At 34.0% G+C, this 21,320-nt stretch overlaps 1 protein-coding gene across 1 annotated transcript; it reads left to right on the top strand.

Moving 5' to 3' along the window:
* Window positions 1-10,960: 10,960 nt before the first annotated feature.
* On the top strand, window positions 10,961-14,802 carry PDK (pyruvate dehydrogenase kinase). Its single transcript, XM_082877277.1, has 6 exons — window positions 10,961-11,436; window positions 12,056-12,314; window positions 12,482-12,662; window positions 12,921-13,068; window positions 13,732-13,945; window positions 14,581-14,802. The coding sequence occupies exons 1-6, from the start codon at window positions 11,182-11,184 to the stop codon at window positions 14,637-14,639; spliced, it is 1,116 nt and encodes a 371-aa protein (XP_082733403.1). The 5' UTR covers window positions 10,961-11,181; the 3' UTR covers window positions 14,640-14,802.
* Window positions 14,803-21,320: the final 6,518 nt, after the last annotated feature.

Genomic DNA, 21,320 nt, shown 5'->3' with positions numbered 1-21,320 from the left:
AAACCAAAAAATTGGGAGGAAGAGTTGAAAAATGACACCTAAGTGAATTTTTTGGGTTGAACCACCGCTTCCGTTTGTAGCATATGGAGAATTATTGGAAAAGCAATTGAGTGATAGATGGTGGGTAATTTGCAGCCCACATGTCCAACCCACATCTAAAAGGAAAGATTATAACAAACCAAATAAGCAGTAGCGTTATACCAAACAAGCAGCGTTATACCACTCTTATATTCTTTTTATATAGGTTGTAGATAACTAATTAAGAAAAGCAATCTTAAATATCAGTTTGTATATGATAAATTATTATTGAACAATACTAGAAACTTAAATGAATTATTAAATATTGAAGACAAATTTATTAGGAAACTCTCTTTGAAATATTTGTATTTCAATTAGTTCATAAGTTATTCTTGTATTTTAATAAGTCCTATTATTTTAGACATTTGAACTGCCAAATATTAATTTTCATATTTACGTTACGTTTGGTTGAAAGATTTGGGAAGATATTTGGAAAGAGAAAGGAAAAATGTATGTGAAATTAGGTAAAATTTAGTAATATTTTATTCACATTTAACATACTTTTTCCCCTTTCCTTTCCAAATCTCTTCTCAAATCCCCCAGCTAAACACATTGTTAAGGTATTTTATAGACAATTTTACCTTTAGAAATATTTTTTGAACCCTTAGCAACCTTGTGATGTGAATATTCACAGTAAGGCTCCGTTTGTTTCGACCTAAAATATTTTACACAAAAATATTTTTGTTTTTATTTTTCGGCGTTTGGTTGACACTTAGAACAAAAATATTTTATTGCCTAAAAGACAAATTTTGATTCAATAAAGTGTTATTCATAATTTTTTAGTGAGTTGAGATATTTATTTAAAAATGTTAAATGCGTTAAAAAGATAGTGAATGAGAGTCAATTTCGTGAAATTAACTTACAAAATTTTTAAAGATAAGTTATTTTTGAGAAAATAATGTAAAAATATTTTCCTTAAAAAATATTTTACTTGCTTTTTGTTCAACTAAATAATGAATTGAATAAAATATTTTGACAAAAATATTTTACGTCAAAACAAACGAAACCTAAATAAATTTAACTGTATGAATGTTCATATCATGAAATATTCACATTGTCAATGTGAAAACTAATGTGCGTTTCACCTTATTATGGGTATTTTGATAATTATATTACTCATAAAACTTATTAAAATATAAGAAAATAAATTAGATTAAATGAAAATAAATAGGTGAAGAGAAATTTATAAATATATGTACTAATATTGAACTCATTATTTTAAATATTATTAATTTTTTTTAATGATTATATATAATTAAGAAAATTAATCATAAAAATCAGTTTGTATATGACAAATTATTATTGAGCGATACTAGGAACTTACTAATTAATATCGAATATTCAACGCAAGATCTTAAATATTACTGATAAACATGTTGCAATCATTAATTTCATCAAAATATTACAAGTCTCGAATTTGTTATCAAATAAATAATCAAACAATAATGATTCATTCCCTCAAAATTAGAGTTCCAGTGATGTGAAAAAAAAAAGAAAAGAAAAGGGAGAAGGCTGGAACATTATCAAATGGGACTTATACACACATTAAGCCTTCGTTTGACAAAAGAAGTATGGGCTATTTTAGTCACTATGGGACAAAAAATATTAAACTAGCCAAATGGAGACAAAAGCATGTCAGGTGCTTGGCAACAACCCATGCTTTGATAAATTTACCAAACTATCCCCACATGAACTTGATTGTAAGGGGCATTGCCTCACCACACACAAAGTAAAAGAAAAACCTTTTCCAAAAAAAAAATAAATTAGAAACAGAAATTAACAGTTGCCACGTAATTTAAAAATAAATAAAACACATGAAAAACCATTTTTGAAAAATAAAAACAAATTAATGTATGCAAATAAAAATAAAAATAACAAAAACATAAATTAAAAAAAAAGAACTACAAAAATACGCCTCATCCGAAAAAAAAAATTAAAAACAGAAATTAGCATTTGCCACGTAATTTAAAAATAAATAAAACACATGAAAAACCATTTTTGAAAATTAAAAAAAAAATTAATGTATACAAATAAAAATGACAAAAATGTAAATTAAAAAAAACGAACCACAAAAATAAGCCTCATCCAAAAAAAAAAAATTAAGAACATAAATTAGCATTTGCCAAGTAATTTAAAAATAAATAAAACACATGAAAAACCATTTATGAAAAATAAAAACAAATTAATGTATACAAATAAAAATAAAAATGACAAAAACGAAAATTAAAAAAAATGAACCACAAAAATAAGCCTCATCCAAAAAAAAAAAAATTAAGAACAGAAATTAACATTTGTCACGTAATTTAAAAATAAATAAAACACAAGAAAAACTATTTTTGAAAAATAAAAACAAATTAATGTATACAAAAAACAAAATAAAATGACAAAACATAAATTAAAAAAAAAAGAATTCCAATTTAATACGCCTCATCCAAAAAAAATAATAATAATAATAAAAAAGTGCAATGACACTGACGTGGAGGAAGGAGCCGACTAGGAGTGGAAAAGGTATTACCAAGGATAGTTCGGTCGTTTAACATGTGGATACCTCACCAAAAAGTCAAAAAATCAAAAAGTCCTTCCTAAACTGGACTTTTTATTTAGCCTCAGACTAAAATAACTAAAAAAACAAAAAAACTAAAAAATCAACCCACTTCCCAAACGACACCTACTATTTGAGTTTTCAAACATTTTTCATAATCCAATAGCTCACGTGGGTTCATATTTTAAGGAAAGTGATTATAGAAATGTTTGGTTTGATTTTGAGAAATAAATTTTTAAAAAAAATTCATGGGAAAAAAATTTAGAAATTTTTTTGGTTTGCTTGGTTGTATATTTTAAAAATAGTTTTAGAGTATGGGAGTTTGTGATGATTTGATATTTTATTATATGTGTATGAGAGAAAAAGTAATTGAAAATGAGAGATGAGAGATAAAGTGATTGATTGATATGTAGGAAAGAGAAAGTGAATTTGAAAAAAAATTCAAAAAATTTCCAACCAAACAAAATTTTGAAATTTTTTTTCAAAAATTATGTTTTGAAAGTTAAACCAAACAAGGTTACAGTCTGGGAGCTTTTCCCAAACAAAACCCCTACACTAATTTATTTTCCAAACTAAGTCTAGTTAGACCGAATTTCCCAAACTAAACTGAAACGTGTTTACTAAATACGCTTTCAGTATTTTTGTGGTCCAGACAGACAAAATAAACAAAATTATGAAAGCGTGTTTAGAAAACGCACTTTTAATTGAGGTCGTGCGGTAACAAATCGCGCGTTTACTAATTATCGCGTCAATTAATAAAACGTAATTGAAACATGCGCAACATGAAAACATGTTTTGAAAACACGCTTTCAATAAAAAAAATAATTAATTTTACACCCACATCACACACACGCTCACACTCTTTTCTCTCTGTCTCTCTTTGACACACACTTACACCCATATCACTCCACTCTCTCTCTCTCTCTCCCTCTGTCTCTCTCTCTCTCTTTCTCTCTCTCTCTCTCTCTCTCTCTCTTTCACACACATCCACACACACTTATAATAAATAAATATAAATATAAATATAAATAAAAATAATTAATGTTATTCATTATATTTATTTTAATAAAACATATATAATTTTTAATATATATAAATTTTATTTTTATAAAATTAATACCAATAAAAAGATGGAAAAATTAGTCTAAGATCCCTCTCCCATTTTTAGTAATGGAAGAGATCCACAATATTATTTTTTAATGTCTAAGGTCCCTCAACCCACACCTATCTATTACAGAGAAATTTGATATATCTCATGCTCTTTATCTCTCTCCTACTACTTTTCTCTCTCTCTCGTTGAACAGTTGAACGCAGAGTTCACTCCATATGAAATTGATTCCTCTCCAAATCTTTCTTTAGAGCAAAATTCCTCTTCATCCTTAGAAAATTTGATCTAGTAGTGAAGTTGTGGAGTTCTTGATCATCAATACAAAAATTTATCAACCTCTGTACAAAGGAAACCATTCCTGAATGACTTTCGACGTCTTCGATTGCCAGAAAAACTTGATCGGGCTAGGAAAATACAATCCCCTGCTTTTCACCGATGAAGATCTCATGTTTTCGGTGCTGGAATCCGACGCTACCGAAACGCTTACAGATCTCGATCTCATCATTATCACCTGGTGTGCGTAATTCTCCTCCGCCTCGATCTCAATCTTCGATTTTCTGTCTTCTCTCTCTTCTTCGCATTCCTTGCTCTTTTGCGTCCTGAACACCGACCAGAACAACAATTTCCTACAATTAACCAGCGACAAAGCTTCGGCGAATCGAGAATGAAGAAACGAAATCGCGAGCGATCAAGTGCCGGAACAATTTTACAAACTGAACTTTACGATCCCAAGCAATTGTTAGCAATGAAACCTTTTCAGATGCTTCCACCGACACATTTTCTGCAACAATATCATAGCTCAAAACATTCAATATGAAATTCCATGAAACACATTAACACATACCAGTGGAAGAACCATTTTGCCACCCCATACATTTCCGAGCAGTGTAAAGCATGGAACCTTCCCAGAGCCCCATCAAACTTTGAAAGTTGAGCATAGACCACAACATTAGGACTCACCCTTGCCTGTAGCAAATATACATGACATTAGTACATAGAAAACTAGAAAAAACAACACCAAGTCACCAATTCAATAGACAAAAAGTGTTTTAAATTATGTAATTTTGTAAAAGCTTCATACCACCAAAGCACTTTGGTAAGTGGCAAATATGACCAAAGAATTTTGTAGTCCAGAGAAATTTTGTCCAGAGAGAGAAATTTTGTCCAGAGAAATTCTGAAAATTTCTCTGGAACCTCGCAGAGAATTTCTCAGAGAAAATTTACACAGTGGCCAAAATCTCAGAGAATTTCTCTGGACAGAAATTCTCTCCAGAGAAAATTGGTTGGCCAAGAAGTGGCTTTGAGTCCCAATTTTACTCCATTTCCCATATATTTTGAGTTCTGATTGGGCAAATTTTACAACCTGAACTTTACGATCCCAAGCAATTGTTAGCAATGAAACCTTTTCAGATGCTTCCACCGGCACATTTTCTGCAACAATATCATAGCTTAGAACATTCAATATGAAATTCCATGAAACACATTAATGCATACTAGTGGAAGAACCATTTTCCCACCCCATACATTTCCAAGCAGTGTAAGGCATGAAACCTTCCCAGAACATCAAGCTTTGAAAGTTGAGTATAGACCACAACACTAGGACCCACCCTTGCCTGTAGCAAATATACATGACATTAGTACATAGAAAACCAGAAAAAACAATATCAAGCCACCAATTCAATAGACAAAAAGTGTTTTAAATTACGTAATTTTTTAAAAGTTTCATACCACCAAAGCACTTTGATAAGTGGCAAATATGACCAAATAATTTTTTGTCCAGAGAAATTTTGTCTAGAAAAATTCTGGAAATTTCTCTGGAACCTCCCAGAGAATTTATCAGAGAAAATTTACACAGTGGCCAAAATCCCAGAGAATTTCCAGAGAAATTTCTTTTTTTTTTTTTTTTTTTGGAGTTAAAAACCATAAATGTTAGTTCTTTACATAATCTAGAAATTTCTCTAGTACAGAATTATGAATTTTCTCTGGTTTCATAGAGAAAGAATTCTACAAAAGTAAACAAATAATCACAGAGAAATTCTTGTGAATTCTCTAGGCAATTCCCAGAATTTCTCTAGGAAAGGCATAGAATTTCTCTGGAAATTCCCACAATTTATCTGGAGAGAATTTCTCTGGATCAAATATTCTCTGGATTCATGTTGAGGGACCTTAGACATTGTAAAAATATTGTATGTCATTTATGCTATAAAATAGTAATACCAGGGACCCTAAAAAAAATCCCCCTAAAAAGATATCAATCATATTTTTAAAACGAGACCAATATTAAATATATATATATATAGTAATAATAATTTATAATAACAAATAATAATCGCTTTGTTTGATTTGATTATTATGTATTATTATAAATTATTGTTACATATATTTGATATTCGTCTATAAAAAATAACAATCACTCTATTTGGTTTGATTATCTTTAAAATGAGACTAATAATTTAAAAAATATATATATTTAAAAAATATAACCAAACCAAATAGAGTAATTATTATTTATTATTATAAATTATTATATATATTTAATATTGGTTTCATTTTAAAAATATGATTGATATCTTTTTATTGGTATTAAAATAAATATAATGAATAAAATTAATTATTTTTATTTTTATTTATTTATTATAAGTGTGCGTGGATGTGTGTGAAAGAGGGAGAGTGGAGTGATGTGGATGTAAGTGTGTCAGAGAGAGAAAGAGATAGAGAAAAGAGTGTGAGTGTGTGTGTGATGTCTGACGCTAAGCCTTATCTATTATTTTTTTGGCTATGGGGTCACTGATGTGATCCCTTATTGTGTTTTTTATTGTGTTTAAAATGACACAGTTTTATCTTCTTTTTTCTTTTTCTTTTTTTTAATGTTCTTACTATGTTTTTTGGCATTATAAATTACAATTTGCCCTAAACTTTAAATCCTAAACCCTAAAATAAAGATAAATAAATTTTAAGAATTAAACCCTAAACTCTAAAATAAAAAATAATTTTTTTTTAAGAATTAAACTCTAAACTCTAAAATAAAAAAATAAATTTTAAGAATTAAATTATACATTCTAAACCCTAAAAAAATAAATTTTAAGAATTAAATCCTAAACTCTAAAATAAAAATAAATAAATTTTAAGAATTAAACCCTAAACCCTAAAATAAAATAAAAAAAATTTATCCCTAAACCCTAGAATAAAAAAAATTAAGAATTAAACCCTAAATCCTAAACCTTAAAATAAAAAAAAAAATTTAAGAATTAAAGTAAGAAAGTGATCATTTTATATAGTTGATTATTATAAATTATTATTATTATATATACATTTAATATTGGTCTCAATTTTAGAAAATAAAATTTATATATATTAAAAATTATATATGTTTTATTAAAATAAATATAATGAATAAAATTAATTATTTTTATTTTTATTTATTTATTATAAGTGTGTGCGATGTACTAGAGAGAGAGAGAGTGTCTGTGTGTGAGAGTGTGAGTGTGTGTAATGTGGGTGTAAAATTAATTATTATTTTTATTTATTGATAGCGTATTGTACGTTTTTCAATTGCGTTTTATTAATTGACGTGATAATTAGTAAACGCGTGATTTATAACCGCGCGACCTTAATTGAAAGCCCGTTTTTTAAACATGCTTTCATAGTTTTATTTATTTTGTCCGTCTAAACCACAAAAATGCTGAAAGCGTATTTAATAAGGGATTGTTTGGTATTTGTATTGGGCTAAAAAATAACAAAAGGGCAAAAAAAAGTCAAAAAATCACAAAAGGACAAAAATCATAAAAAGACAAAAAAAAATACACAATTCCAAAGATAAAAAATCAAAAAAGCCAAAAAAAAATACCAAACGACTCAAAAAACCTCAGCGTAAAAAAATTAAAAAAATCAAAAAGTCAATTAAAAAAATCATTGCCAAACGAGCACTAAATACGTTTTAACTTAGGGGTGGTTTGGCATTTCTTAAATAATTTATCTTTTTATCTTTTTTCATTATATTATCTCTTTACTTTTTTATATATTTTTTTATAAAAAGATAAAAAATATATTTATTTTTAAATCATCTCAAGTAACTTTCTACTTTGAAAATTTTGGCCAAACTAAATTTTAATTTGGAAAATAGAATAGTGTTGGGACTAGTTTGGAAAAGTTCCCACAGTCTGTGGAGCAAAGATCCTCTAGAGTGATTTTTTTCTAAAGTTTCTTAAAGTACTACAGTGTATGGTTGAGATTTACTGGCAAGTCACATCAATTTTTCTGATATGACTTGCCAATAAATCTCAACCACACAATATAGCACTTTAGGAAACTTGAGGGAAATTTCACTCTAGAGGATCCTTGGTGCAGTCTGTGGGGGCTCTCTCTGACACATGACGTTTTACTAGGGACCCAGACACCTCTGCCCGTCTCTGGTTACTCCGCTGCCAAGGATTAGATTGAAAATAAGTTATTTTAATAATTTTTTAATGGAATTTTTATTGATAAGTCTAATTTAGAAGTGTTTTAATTTAAGAAGTCTATGAAGAAATTTTTTAACCCATTTAGTCAGTTTTATTCGATAAAGTCCATTTTCTTGATTTACACTATTTTCTTAGACACTTATGCCTTTATATTTAATTTTGATACCCTTATAAATATTTTTTCAACGATTAGCAATTTAATGATGTGAACATTTATATTTTAAAATTCACATTTATAGGAATGTAAATTGGCCCGTGGGCGGTTCGAAACCCGCCCGCGAGCCAGGGTGGGCCCGACTCGTTGACAATGTAAATATTCACATTGACATGTTAAAATTCACATTAATAAGAGTGTAAAATTGGCCCCCGTCCCGTGGCGACGCGAAACCCGCCCGCGGCCCATGGGCGGCTCGGGGCGGACCCGGTTCGGCCCGTTGACAATGTGAATATTCACATTGACATGTTAACATTCAAATTGATAAGAGTATAAAATTGGGCCGCGGCCCATGGGCGGCCAAAAGCTTGCCCGCAGCCGGGGCGGACCCGGCCCGGCCCATTGACAATGTGAATATTCATATTGACATGTTAACATTCACATTAATAGGAGTGTAAAATTAGCCCGCGCCTCGTAACTGCCCAAAACCCGCCCACGACCGGTGGCGCGGGCCCGGCCCGGCTTGTTGACAATGTGAATGTTCACATTGACATGTTAACATTCACATTAATAAGAGTATAAAACTAGACAGCAGCCCAGGGCGGGCCCGACTCGGCCCCGCCCGTTGACAATGTGAATATTCACATTGACATATTAACATTCACATTAATAGGAGTGTAAAATTGGCCCCCGTCCCGTGGCGGCGCCAACCCGCTCGCTGCCCATGGGCGGCCCGGGGCGAGCCCGGTTCGACCCGTTGACAATGTGAATATTCACATTGACATGTTAACATTCACATTGATAAGAGTATAAAATTGGCCCGCGGCCCATGGACGGCCAAAAGACCGCCCGTTGCCCGGGGCAGGTCGGGCCCGGCCCTGCCCGTTGACAATGTGAATATTCACATTGACATGTTAACATTCACATTGATAAGAGTGTACAATTGGCCCGTGACCCGTGGGCAGCCCGTAGCCCGACCTCGGGCCAGGCCGGGCCTGCCCCGTTGGTAATGTGAATATTCACATTGACATGTTAACATTCACATTGACATGTTAACATTCACATTGATAAGAATGTAAAATTGGCCCGCAGCCCGTGGGCGGCCCGAAGCCCGATCGCAGCCCGAGGCGGGCTTGGCCCGACCTGTGACAATGTGAATATTCACATTGACATATTAACATTAACATTGATAGGAGTGTAAAACTTGTCCGCTGCCCGAAACTCGCCCGCGGCCCGGGGTAGGCCAGGACCCAAACCCGGGCCACCCCGGGCCGCCCATGGGACGCGAGTCAATTTTACACTCTTATCAATGTGAATGTTAACATGTCAATGTGAATATTCACATTGTCAACAGGCCGGGCCGGGCCCGCCTCAGGCTGTCCACGGGCCGTGGGCGTGTTTCGGGCAACCACGGGGCACGGGCTAATGTTACACTCTTATCAATGTAAATGTTAACATGTCAATGTGAATATTCACGTTGTCAACAGGCCGGGCCCGTGTCTGGCCGGGGCCGGGCTTGCGTCGGCCCGGGACCAGGCTTCGGGCTGCCCACGGGTCACGGGCTAATTTTACACTCTTATCAATGTTAATGTTAATATGTCAATGTGAATATTCACATTGTCAACGAGTCGGGCCGGGCCCGCCGTGGTCAGCGGGCGGGCTTCGGGCTGCCCACCAGCCACGGACCAATTTTATACTCCTATGAATGTGAATGTTAATATGTCAATGTGAATATTCACATTGTCAACGGGCCGGACCGGGCTCGCCCCGGGCCGCCCATGGGACGCGAGTCAATTTTACACTCTTATCAATGTGAATGTTAATATGTCAATGTGAATATTCACATTGTCAACAGGCTGGGTCGGGCCCGCCTCGGGCCGCCCACGGGCTGTGGGCTAGTTTCGGGCAGCCACAGGGCGCAGACTAATTTTATACTCTTATCAATGTGAATATTAACATGTCAATGTGAATATTTACATTATCAACGGGTCGGACCGGGCCCGCCCAGGGCAGCCCACGAGCCGCAGGCGGGTTTCGGGCCGGCCACAGGCTGCGGGCTAATTTTACACTCCTATCAATGTGAATGTTAACTTGCCAATGTGAATATTCATATTATCAACGGCCGGGTCGGGCCTATTTTTTTGGCTTGTGGCTCGGCCCGGCCCGACTCGAATTTTTCCGAGCACCCACGAGGATCGACATGAGCCGGGCCCCTACACATTGACGATATAAACATTTATATTGACGGTGTGAACATTCACATTAAGGGTATTTTGGTAATTATGTCACCCATAGGACTTATTGAAACATAAAAAAATAATGTGAACTAAATAGAACATAAGTAGATGAAAAGGGTATTTTGGTCTTCTTATCTCAAATTGGACCTAATGGAATAGTCAAAAAAAATATGAGTTGGATGGAATAAAACTCTTAGAAAATGGATTTATCAAAAAAACTCCCTTATCAAAAAAGCTCCCTTTTTTATTTTTTTAATTAAAATATACAATAAAATAATTAATATATTGAAAATATTTTTTTTAATTTTTATAAAAAAAATGTAAAAAAAAAAAAAGGATTTTTTAATTTTTTAATATAAATTATTAACTTGTTAATTTTTTATTCTTTCTTCGTCTCTATCTCTATCTCTATCTCTGCAGGACACATCTATATCCAACCATATATATACACAGTCGCGCCATCTGTCTGTTTATTTATTATTATAGTATGTGTGTTTGGGTTAGTAGTAGTGTAATCCGGTTTGCATGTTGGTCCTGTGGTTGGTGGTGTAGGAGTAGGAGTAGGAGTTAGGGAGGGGGAGAGGGAGGGGAAAAGGGGGGGCATGGCGGCGAAGAATCAGAAACTGTACGAGACGTACTCGAAGAGCCTGATCCATGAGGTGCAGCGATGGGGTGGTTTGAAGCAGAAGGGAGTCAGCCTCAAGTACATGATGGAGTTTGGGTCCACCCCCACCCTCCGCAATCTCTTGATTTCCGCTCAGTTTCTCCACAAAGAGCTCCCTGCCAGGATTGCCAGAAAAGCCCTTGAGCTTGAGACCCTCCCTTATGGCTTATCCCTAAAGCCTGCTGTTCTCAAGGTCCACTCTCTTTTTTTTTTTTTTTTTTTTTCTTTAAATTTATTATTTTATTTATAAATTCTCCTGTGAATTGGATGGAATTGAATTAATCTGACTTTCTTAATAAATCGGAAAAAGAAGATTTTTCATTTTTCATATATTATATATTATATTTTACAATATATGAGAGAAAAGATCTTGCTGTGTGCATATCTCAATTTGGGTATTGTATCTTTCTTGACTTCTGCTTTGAATATTCTCACCATGGGTCTTATGTTTATGTTTATAATATACAATATATGAGATAAAAGATCTTGCTGTGTGCATATCTCAATTTGGGTATTGTATCTTTCTTGACTTCTGCTTTGAATATTCTCACCATCGGTCTTATGTTTATGTTTTTTTTTTTTTTTGGGGGGGGGGGGGGGGGGGGGGGGGGGGGGGGGGGGTGGTGAGCTTTCTCTTAATTAGGTTTTAAAGTGTTATTTAATCGATACACATAACTCCCTTCCCTAAGACTGCATTGTGTTTTGCTTACTATAAAATAAAAATACATAAGTAAATACTAGTAGATTCATCAGCACGGCATTTCATTATTTGAGCTCAGTACCCGTTAATTATATGAACTTCCTGTCTTTAGGTGCGTGATTGGTATCTGGATTCTTTCCGTGACCTTAGATCCTTTCCCGAGATCAACAACACAAATGATGAATTGGAATTTACCCAAATGATTAAGATGATTAAGGTGAGGCACAATAATGTTGTTCCCATGATGGCTTTGGGCGTTCAACAGTTGAAGAAAGGCCTGGGTCGGAAGATTGATTATCAGGATCTGGACGAGATTCATCAGTTCCTCGATCGCTTTTACATGTCAAGAATTGGGATTCGAATGCTTATTGGTTAGCCCATCTTGCTTACTTCCACTTATTGTACTTGAGATTTATTTCCTAATTGACCTTTTTATTTAAGCCTTATGTTTATCCGTCCGTGGTAATCAATTTTGTTAGTGTTACTAAAGATGGATACTAAACATGTTTTATGTACCTCTAATTTGCATGAAACTCAGGGCAGCACGTTGCATTGCATGATCCCAACCCTCCTCCTGATTGTGTGGGTTATATACATACCAAAATGTCCCCTGTACAGGTAGCACAAACTGCCAGTGAGGATGCCCGTGCAATTTGTTTGCGGGAGTATGGAAGTGCACCTGATGTTAATATCTATGGGGATCCTAAATTTACATTCCCGTAAGCTATTGTCCTTCTAATTAATCCTTTATTTGTTTTGCCATTTTCTTCTTTTTCTTCTTCTTCTTCTTCTTCAGTTTTCAAACAACAAACAAAAATGGTGTGTTGGACTCTTCATATACATATATATGTGTGTGTGTGTGTACGCGCGCACCCGTGCCCGCGTCCACGTGTGTCCGAGTAATGAATTCCAAGTAGAATTTGTTCTCTGTTTTGTTTCATGTTCCATGTTAACAACTTTGTTTGCTTCCTTAACAGGTATGTTCCAACACATTTACATCTGATGGTTTTTGAGTTGGTTAAGAACTCCTTACGTGCTGTTCAGGAGCGGTTTATGGACTCGGACAAAGCCGCACCTCCTATTCGAATAATAGTAGCTGATGGAATAGAGGATGTTACCATTAAGGCATGTGTTTTGTTGTCGTTTTTTCGCAATTTATCTTCTATCTATCTATCTATCTATATACTACTATATATGTGAAGCCTTGAGATGATGTTGACACAAAGGCCTTGTTTGGTTTAACTCTCAAAATATAATTTTTGAAAAAAATTTCCAAAATTTTGTTTGGTTAGAAATTTTTTGAAATTTTTTTCAAAATCGCTCTCTCTCTCCTACACATCAATCAATCATTTTTTCTCTCTCCTCTCTCATTTTCACTCACTCTTTCTCTCACACACATCTACTCAACTACAACAAAATATCAAATCATTCCAAACTTTTATACTCCAAAACTATTTCCAAAATATACAAACAAACAAATCAAAAAAATTTCTAAAACTCTTTTCCTAAGATTTTTTTTGAAAATTTATCTATCAAAACCAAACCAAACGCACCCAAAATGTCTCATGTTTTAGGTTTTCCCAAAATACCTCTGGAGTTGGGTGTTTATTTAAAATTGTATAAAGAGGATGGGGCTCAAACCCAAGACCTTCATTCTAAGAAAGACCATTTTTACCACTAGAGTGGCACACAACATTTATACTTTTAAGTCAAAGTCAAAATTTATATTTTACAAATTTAACATAACACCCACTATTACTCAACAAATGTGGTATGTTTGGATGGTAGGTGTCAGATGAAGGGGGTGGAATACCAAGAAGTGGTCTCCCTAAAATATTTACCTATCTTTATAGTACTGCCAAAAACCCCCTGGATGAGCAGTCAGATCTTGGAACAACTAACATAGCAACAATGGCTGGTTATGGATATGGGCTTCCAATAAGTCGCTTATATGCCAGATATTTTGGAGGGGACCTGCAAATTATCTCTATGGAAGGATATGGTAAGTAATTATTGTTTTGTGTTGTGCTGTAATCGAAGAATCCCTTAATGCATGAAAATCAGCATGATAATGTGCCCTCCATGACTTCATTGTCCTGTAACTGTTATTTGCATCTAAAAGGTCACCCACAAACTGCTTGGTATATCTTGTCTTTGTTTCAATCAAATGTGTTCTCTGTTCTTTTTGCCTAGTTGGTTGCGGAAAGATGGTCAAAAATGAGCTTGGGGGATGTACATGAATCAAAATTTTCTTCTAAAACTGATAAATATAGTTTTGTTTAGAAATTAGAACTATCTTTTCTATCTTCTGCTCATTTCAATAGTCTACTCTTCCTGGAACTATGCTTGAAATACATGCACCTGAGAATGAGGTGGGCCTTCCGAACGACATTGAATCTACCTGCCATTTTGTCATGGAAAATTTAGGAATCTTGGGTAAGGATCAAACATATAAAGTCAGGGTGATGAAGGAGGTTAATGTAGGAATGCTCACATGTTTGTGTATGCAGCACTAGGCTCTTTATTCTTTTACTAAATGTTTATGATTTCAACTTTTCCATGGTTCTGATTTTTTTTTTACACTTGGATTCTGCCACAATGTTTACTGACATGTATGCACGTGCTTTGTTCTCACAGGGACAGACGCATACCTTCATTTGTCTCGCTTGGGAGATTCGCAAGAACCGCTGCCATGAATCAAGACTATTATGGTGCTACAAACTGGAATTTGCATTGAACTGTCTTAATCAACTTTGTGTAAATGAGTTAAAAACAACAGAAATCTGTACCCCTTATTGTAAACACAACAAATTTATCAATTCCTAATTGTCCATAATAAGTTGGGCGGTTTTGTTGTCATATGTTTTAGTATTCTACTTTTCCTGGTACAGGATAAGTAATCCATTCAATCTGGGACGTATACTAGGTTTATTTTATCGTTATTATTATTATTATTTTTATGGGGCTGTGATTTGGTTCATGTAATAGTTTTAGTTTAGTTTGTCAACGTAGCCTCATCATATCATTTCATTTCAGGCTCCGTGATAAATCGGGCCATGTTGTTGGCATCTAATTATCTCTGCATTTTAAATGAGCAGTTGCTGTATTGTTAGTTTGTTGTGTTCCCAGATTCCCTTTCCTTCTAGGCTCCTCCAATCAGGTTTTTATGGGGCCCATTTTGCATCCATTTTTAAATACTGTTAATGTTTAGATTACGGACTCGTTAAATAAATGGTAATTGTGAGAAAGAAAGAAAAATGATTAATTGATGTCTATAACTATTTGGCTTCTCTTATTTAATTTTTTAATGTTTTTTTTGGGGCCAAAAAATTGGTTCCCAAACGGGTTATTAAATTTACTCGATTCATCTCGTGTGCTCATCTGTTATGTGAGCGCGCACAATGCTGTATGTCAGCACTTACTCCTGGTCAATAGGGGAGCTTTTATTTTTACACACCAATTACATTCTATATACATCTTTTTTAATAAATAATTGGTTCAGAAGTAACATTCTGAAAATAAATAATTAGTTCAGAAGTAGAATTTTAAATTTTTTATTATTTTTTCGACATTCAACTTTCGAATGTATTTATTTGATGTCCATAATAGTAATTTCATTTGAAAATAAAATTATAATAAAAATAATTTTTATTAAGTGTACAAAGAGAGGAATGGAAATGTGCAAATAGAAGCTCTCCAATAATATTGATGAGATTAAGATGTCAATTGCTGGCTGAAAAAACAGTACAGTAGGAGGTTAAATACAATACAATACAATACACACAGTACAGTAAAATGATTTAGCAAAATCTTTCACCAAATTGCTAAAATGTTTTTCAAGTCTCATTATTCACTACTGTGTGTGTGATGTAACTTCCCTTATTATTCCCCTACTTTTGATTGAATTTAAAAAGGAGAAAAAAAAACACCAAAACCACTAGGTTAATAGTGGACTCTAGCAGTAACCCAGACGCCAAAAGCAATTAAGTTGACTGTCGTTCCATCGGGTCTTTTTTCAATATAAGCTTTTTTTACATTGTATTTCTAAATCTAGGCCAACTTCTGACAGAATTTCAAAACTAAGCTAAAGCGCCATTACTATTCGCGCTTTTACTGTTAGGAGCGCAAAAGTAGATGAACAGGAAAATCGCTATTACAAATAGCGACTTTGATTAAGAAGTCGCTGTTCCGAATAGCGCTTCTAGGGTTATTTTTTTTCCCAAGGAAAACGCTGTTAAGAACAACACTTTTTACACAAAACTGTTTTGCCAGAAAACGCTATTTCTAATAGCGATTTTACACAAAATTTTTTCGCCATAAAAACGCTATTAAGAATAGCGATTTTAACATAATAAACGCTATTACAAATAGCGATTTTAACAGAATTTTTTTTTTTCGCCCAGCATTTTTAACATAAACTTTGTTGGAATAAAACGCTATTTTCAAGATAAAACAAAAGAAAAAAACATAAAACATATTTTAAAAAATATATTTACACTGTATATTTTAGTACTTGGCTTTACTAAAGCCATTATCATCTTAAAATATGTTTTTTTTTTTTTTCTTTTGTTTTTGTTTTTGTTTTTGTTTAGAATGTGTAATTCATAAATTTTACATAATATGAAAAAAAAACCTCTTTTCATATATTAATTTTACATACTATTTTTCATATATATAATTTCAAAATCATATTCATGTAGATATTATTAAGCCAATCATGTTCATTTATTTGGCTTTACTGAAGCCGTTGTCATGTTACATTTTTCATTTTTTCTTTTGTCTTTGTTTTGATTTAGAAAATGTAATTAAAATTTTTTTTTCGTCTTCACTAAAGTTGTTTTCATGTAAATTTTTTTTTTGCTTATTGTTTTGTGTTTGTTTTGGGTTAGAATGTGATAATGTAATTAATAATTTTTTTTTTCGCTTTACTAAAGTCGTTTTCATGTAATTTTTTTTTTCTTTTGTCTTTGTTTTGGGTTGGAAGGTGTTATTTAGAAAATTATTTTGGCTTTACGAAAGCCGTTTTTATTTAAACATACATATATATTTATTCTTTTGTTTTGGGTTAGAAGGTGAGAATGTAATTCAGAAAATCAATTTAGTAAACCAGTTTAGTAAAACTGTTTTGTACCCGTTTTCATTTATAAAATTTATTTTTTTGTATCGTCTTTGTTATGGGTTAGAATGTGATATGCATGCTGTACAGTTCGAAGCACACCTACACACTGTGCAACTCGACGAGCAACGACGAAGGGTGAGACGCGAAGACCACCGCGGAGTAGGCCAAGAAGACAAAGGCCACAGCGAGAGCTCCTAAAATAAATTTTCTCAACATTTTTGTAATAATACTTAATACATAATATACGAAGTCAGTACTTTACAAAATACTCATACGGGCATGAAAACAACATAACTGAAGTTGCAAATGTAATAGTTTTCAGTTACATAGGTAGTACAGACATAATTCTCCCACAAAAATACATTATGGACACCATGAACTGAACACACATTACATACATCCTGGACACTCTTAACTGAACACACAATACATAAACATAACAGTTAGATAGACAAACACCTAATTCATGACCTAATATTGCATATTAATAGCCGTAACATTTGACAGACACAATACATAAACATAAACTTAAACATAAACATAACATAACATAACAGTTATACTTACTCTAACACAGACATTACATATTAATGCAAGTTGTTATATTGCCGAAGTGTAGACATTAACACCTAATTCGCGCTTAAATCGGCAGGTGGCTCAGAGTCTGAACAATCCGAAAGCTCAGCGTCAGAGACAAGTTCAGGATCCTCCATGATAGCCTTGATAGCCGTAACATTTGGTTCTGTTTTGTTCTTCTGGGCATCCTTCTTAAGTATGAGTAGCTGCATATCGCGGGCCAATCTACGACCCATTTGAGAAATCTCACGTTGTAGTGTTTGACATAGTCGATCAACATTATCAGGATCTTCCTTTTGGATCTCAACAGAATGTGCTTTTGGCACCCTCAGTCGTCTTTCCCGACATAATCTTTCGTTTTGCACTCGCTCTATAAATAGTGCGGGCCACTTAAGAAGTCTAGCCTTTGCATAACCATATCCTGTTTGATTTTCTGATGGATCCTCCACCAAACCACATGGATCTCGATAGTACTTGGGCATGACAAAATGTCGCTTCCCAAACCTATCATGATAAGCACAAGAGGCATCCAAGAAAGGAAATGGTGTTTCATCTTCAGCATCGCCACTTCCCCTTCCCCCTCCTCGTCGTGAACTTTCACCCCTTTGCAAGTTCCTACCACCTCTACGACTCCCACTCCCTCCTATGAACCATGTAGCCATGCTAATTTTTTAAAACAAATGAATGATAATTTCGTAGGGCGAAATGAGTTGTAAGGTTGTGTCTTCACCTTTACTCGTTTATATAGTTGATTATGAACGGATAAATGAGAATCCCACATATATGCATGCTGACTGTAAGGTAAATGCATGCTAACTGTAAAGTAAATCAATGGATTCACTGTTGCCATGTGACTTTCTGAATTGAGAATCCCACATATATCGATACGAGATGAGTTGTCACTGTAACAAAAAATCGAGAAAAAAATGGAGAAAACCAAAGCATGTGCACCAAGTCACATGACTTCACAATCCATCTGCATATACGAACAAAATAAGGGCATGCTGATTGTAAGGTAATTCAGTGAATTCACTATTGCCATGTGACTTTCTAAGTTGAGAATCCCACATATATCAATAACAGATGAGTTGTCACTGTAATAAAAAAAATCGAGCAAAAAATCGAGGAAACCAAAGCCTGTGCACCAATTCACATGACTTGACCATCCATCTGCATATAAGAACAAAATAAAGGCATGCTGTTTGTAAGGTAAATCAGTGAATTCACTGTTGCCATGTGACTTTCTGAGTTGAGAATCCCACATATGTCAATAACAGATGAGTCGTCATTGTAATACAAAAAATCGAGCAAAAAATCGAGAAAACCAAAGCATGTGCACCAAGTCACATGACTTGACAATCCATCTGCATATAAGGACAAAATAAAGGCATGTTGACTGTAAGGTAAATCAGTGAATTCACTGTTGCCATGTGACTTTCTAAGTTGAGAATCCCACATATATCAATAACAGATGAGTTGTCACTGTAATAAAAAAAATCGAGCAAAAAATCGAGAAAACCAAAGCCTCTGCACCAAGTCACATGACTTCACAATCCATCTGCATATACAGACAAAATAAAAGCATGCTGACAGTAAGGTAAATCAGTGAATTCACTGTTGCCATGTGACTTTCTGAGTTGAGAATCCCACATATGTAAATAAGAGATGAGTTCTCACTGTAATAAACAAATCAATAAAACCAAAGACTGTGCACCAGGTCACATGACTTCACAATCTATCTGCATATACTGACAAGTCTCTCCACGATTTGACTACTCAATGTGTGAAAAATGAAGCTTATGAAGCTTATGACCCGCTATTTGTATTTCATTGAAAAGTATGACTATTTGAATTGTTCTTGTCATTTGGGAAGCTATTCACCGACCTACCTGTTATGTTTTATGTGTTGTTGAAGGCGGTAGTTCGATTCACCGAGTTTAGTTTTTTGTCAACCCCTTATTCATTACCGGAGTCATCATTTTTACTGGACTTTCAAGAATTGGAAGGTGACTCTTTCTTCTTTTCCGATGGAGATTGAAATTCGTTGTAATTTCATCCCTATTTCAGCAGCCCCAGTTAAGGGAACCTTTTCTCCGAGTTGCCTGATCTATGTTATGTGTTTTAAGTATTCACATAATTGAACATACATTAATCCATTCATTAATCCAGAACATTCATTAACAAATTGCAATTCAATAAAGAAAGTCATGAACTCATAAATGTGTACTTATAAATGTAGTTATTTCATAAACTTCAGGTTCATAACAAAAATACTTGAAATACATCCGTACGTTAGACCAACAACAACATTGTCTTACACTCCAGTAAGGAACATATGAAAGATAACGGTGTTTGATTTCTTATTCCTCATCTGACATGTAGTAGTCAGAGAGATATTTTTCATTGTTTAAGACATTATTTCGCTCAACCATTGTCAAATCTCTGTTGCTTGCTTCTGCCATTTCAGTGGCTAGCTGAAGCATGAAATGTTGACATCTCCGCATCAACATCCTGTTGTTCTCCTTCTTAATTCTGCTAACTGCTTTTTCATAGTCACTCACATTTCGTCTAGCCATGGTCAATGAACGACGATGAGGTACCGGTGCCCCAAAGTTACGTAGATCATTATACAATCCTTCTTGCTCCGTTACCCTAAACGCCCATTCTGCTCGGATACCAGCATAATAATCCTTCGGACTCGAGTACTTTTCGCTCTTGTAGTCATACATAAATAGAGGTAGCAGCCACACTTTCGGATTTATTTGCCGACGTGAACTTCCTGCACCTCTTGAAGACATTGTTAATAAAATTAAAAAAAATAATAATAATAGTAATTGTATATATATTACTATTGTTATGACTTCAACAAACATCATACTGGGGTATTTATAGACATCATAGTGGTGCTAGGGCACTATGGAATAAGTGATACACGTGATATTATTTGATGTTATTCATTTCATGTAATTTTGATTACCCGTGACTTTGTGTACCTGTGATGTAGTCACGGACGTGGTTGTAAGATAAAATCATAATTGTAGGCCATAGAATCACAATGCAATCCCTTCATATTCGAGCAGTGCGTTGTCAAATAAAACAAAATGCAGTGAGTTGTCACATCGCGACATGAAACTATTTTGTCATGCTTACTTTTGTAATACAATAAGTAGTCACTTGGAATTGACGATTTCAGTACGTATAGGTGTTTTCGAGAAATTATAAATGAAATCGAAAAAGAAATTTTCTTTATATTAAAGTAATATTGTTCATAAACTATCATTGTTTTTCTCACCAACATAATAAAATGGTCACCTGGTAGGTAAACACGATTGGAACTTTGGTGCCTATATTTTATCTTATTTTCAGTTAATGAACTTCACAGTCATCCGATTTTTATTGTCATTACACAACCGTCTATCATATTTTTTTACCAACATAATAGCATTTTCTGCTTCTTTTCACAGTCGTAATAATGTGACTTAGATGAATTCTGAAATGTGCGAAAAAAACAAAGCATGTAAGTTGCACTGCAGAAGTCACATGCATCACGTAATGTCAAGAAAAAAGTCACAACGTATACAAGCATGGCAAAGTAAGAAAGTCACATGCATTACTGCATCACTGCATAAAGTGACATGCAACATTGCATCACTGCACAAAGTCACATGCAGTGATGCAGTGA

This window comes from Camellia sinensis, chromosome 7 (assembly GCF_055761805.1).
Source record: "Camellia sinensis isolate YWXY chromosome 7, ASM5576180v1, whole genome shotgun sequence".
NCBI lineage: Eukaryota > Viridiplantae > Streptophyta > Magnoliopsida > Ericales > Theaceae > Camellia > Camellia sinensis.
This window is presented reverse-complemented; position numbering and strand designations above follow the sequence as displayed.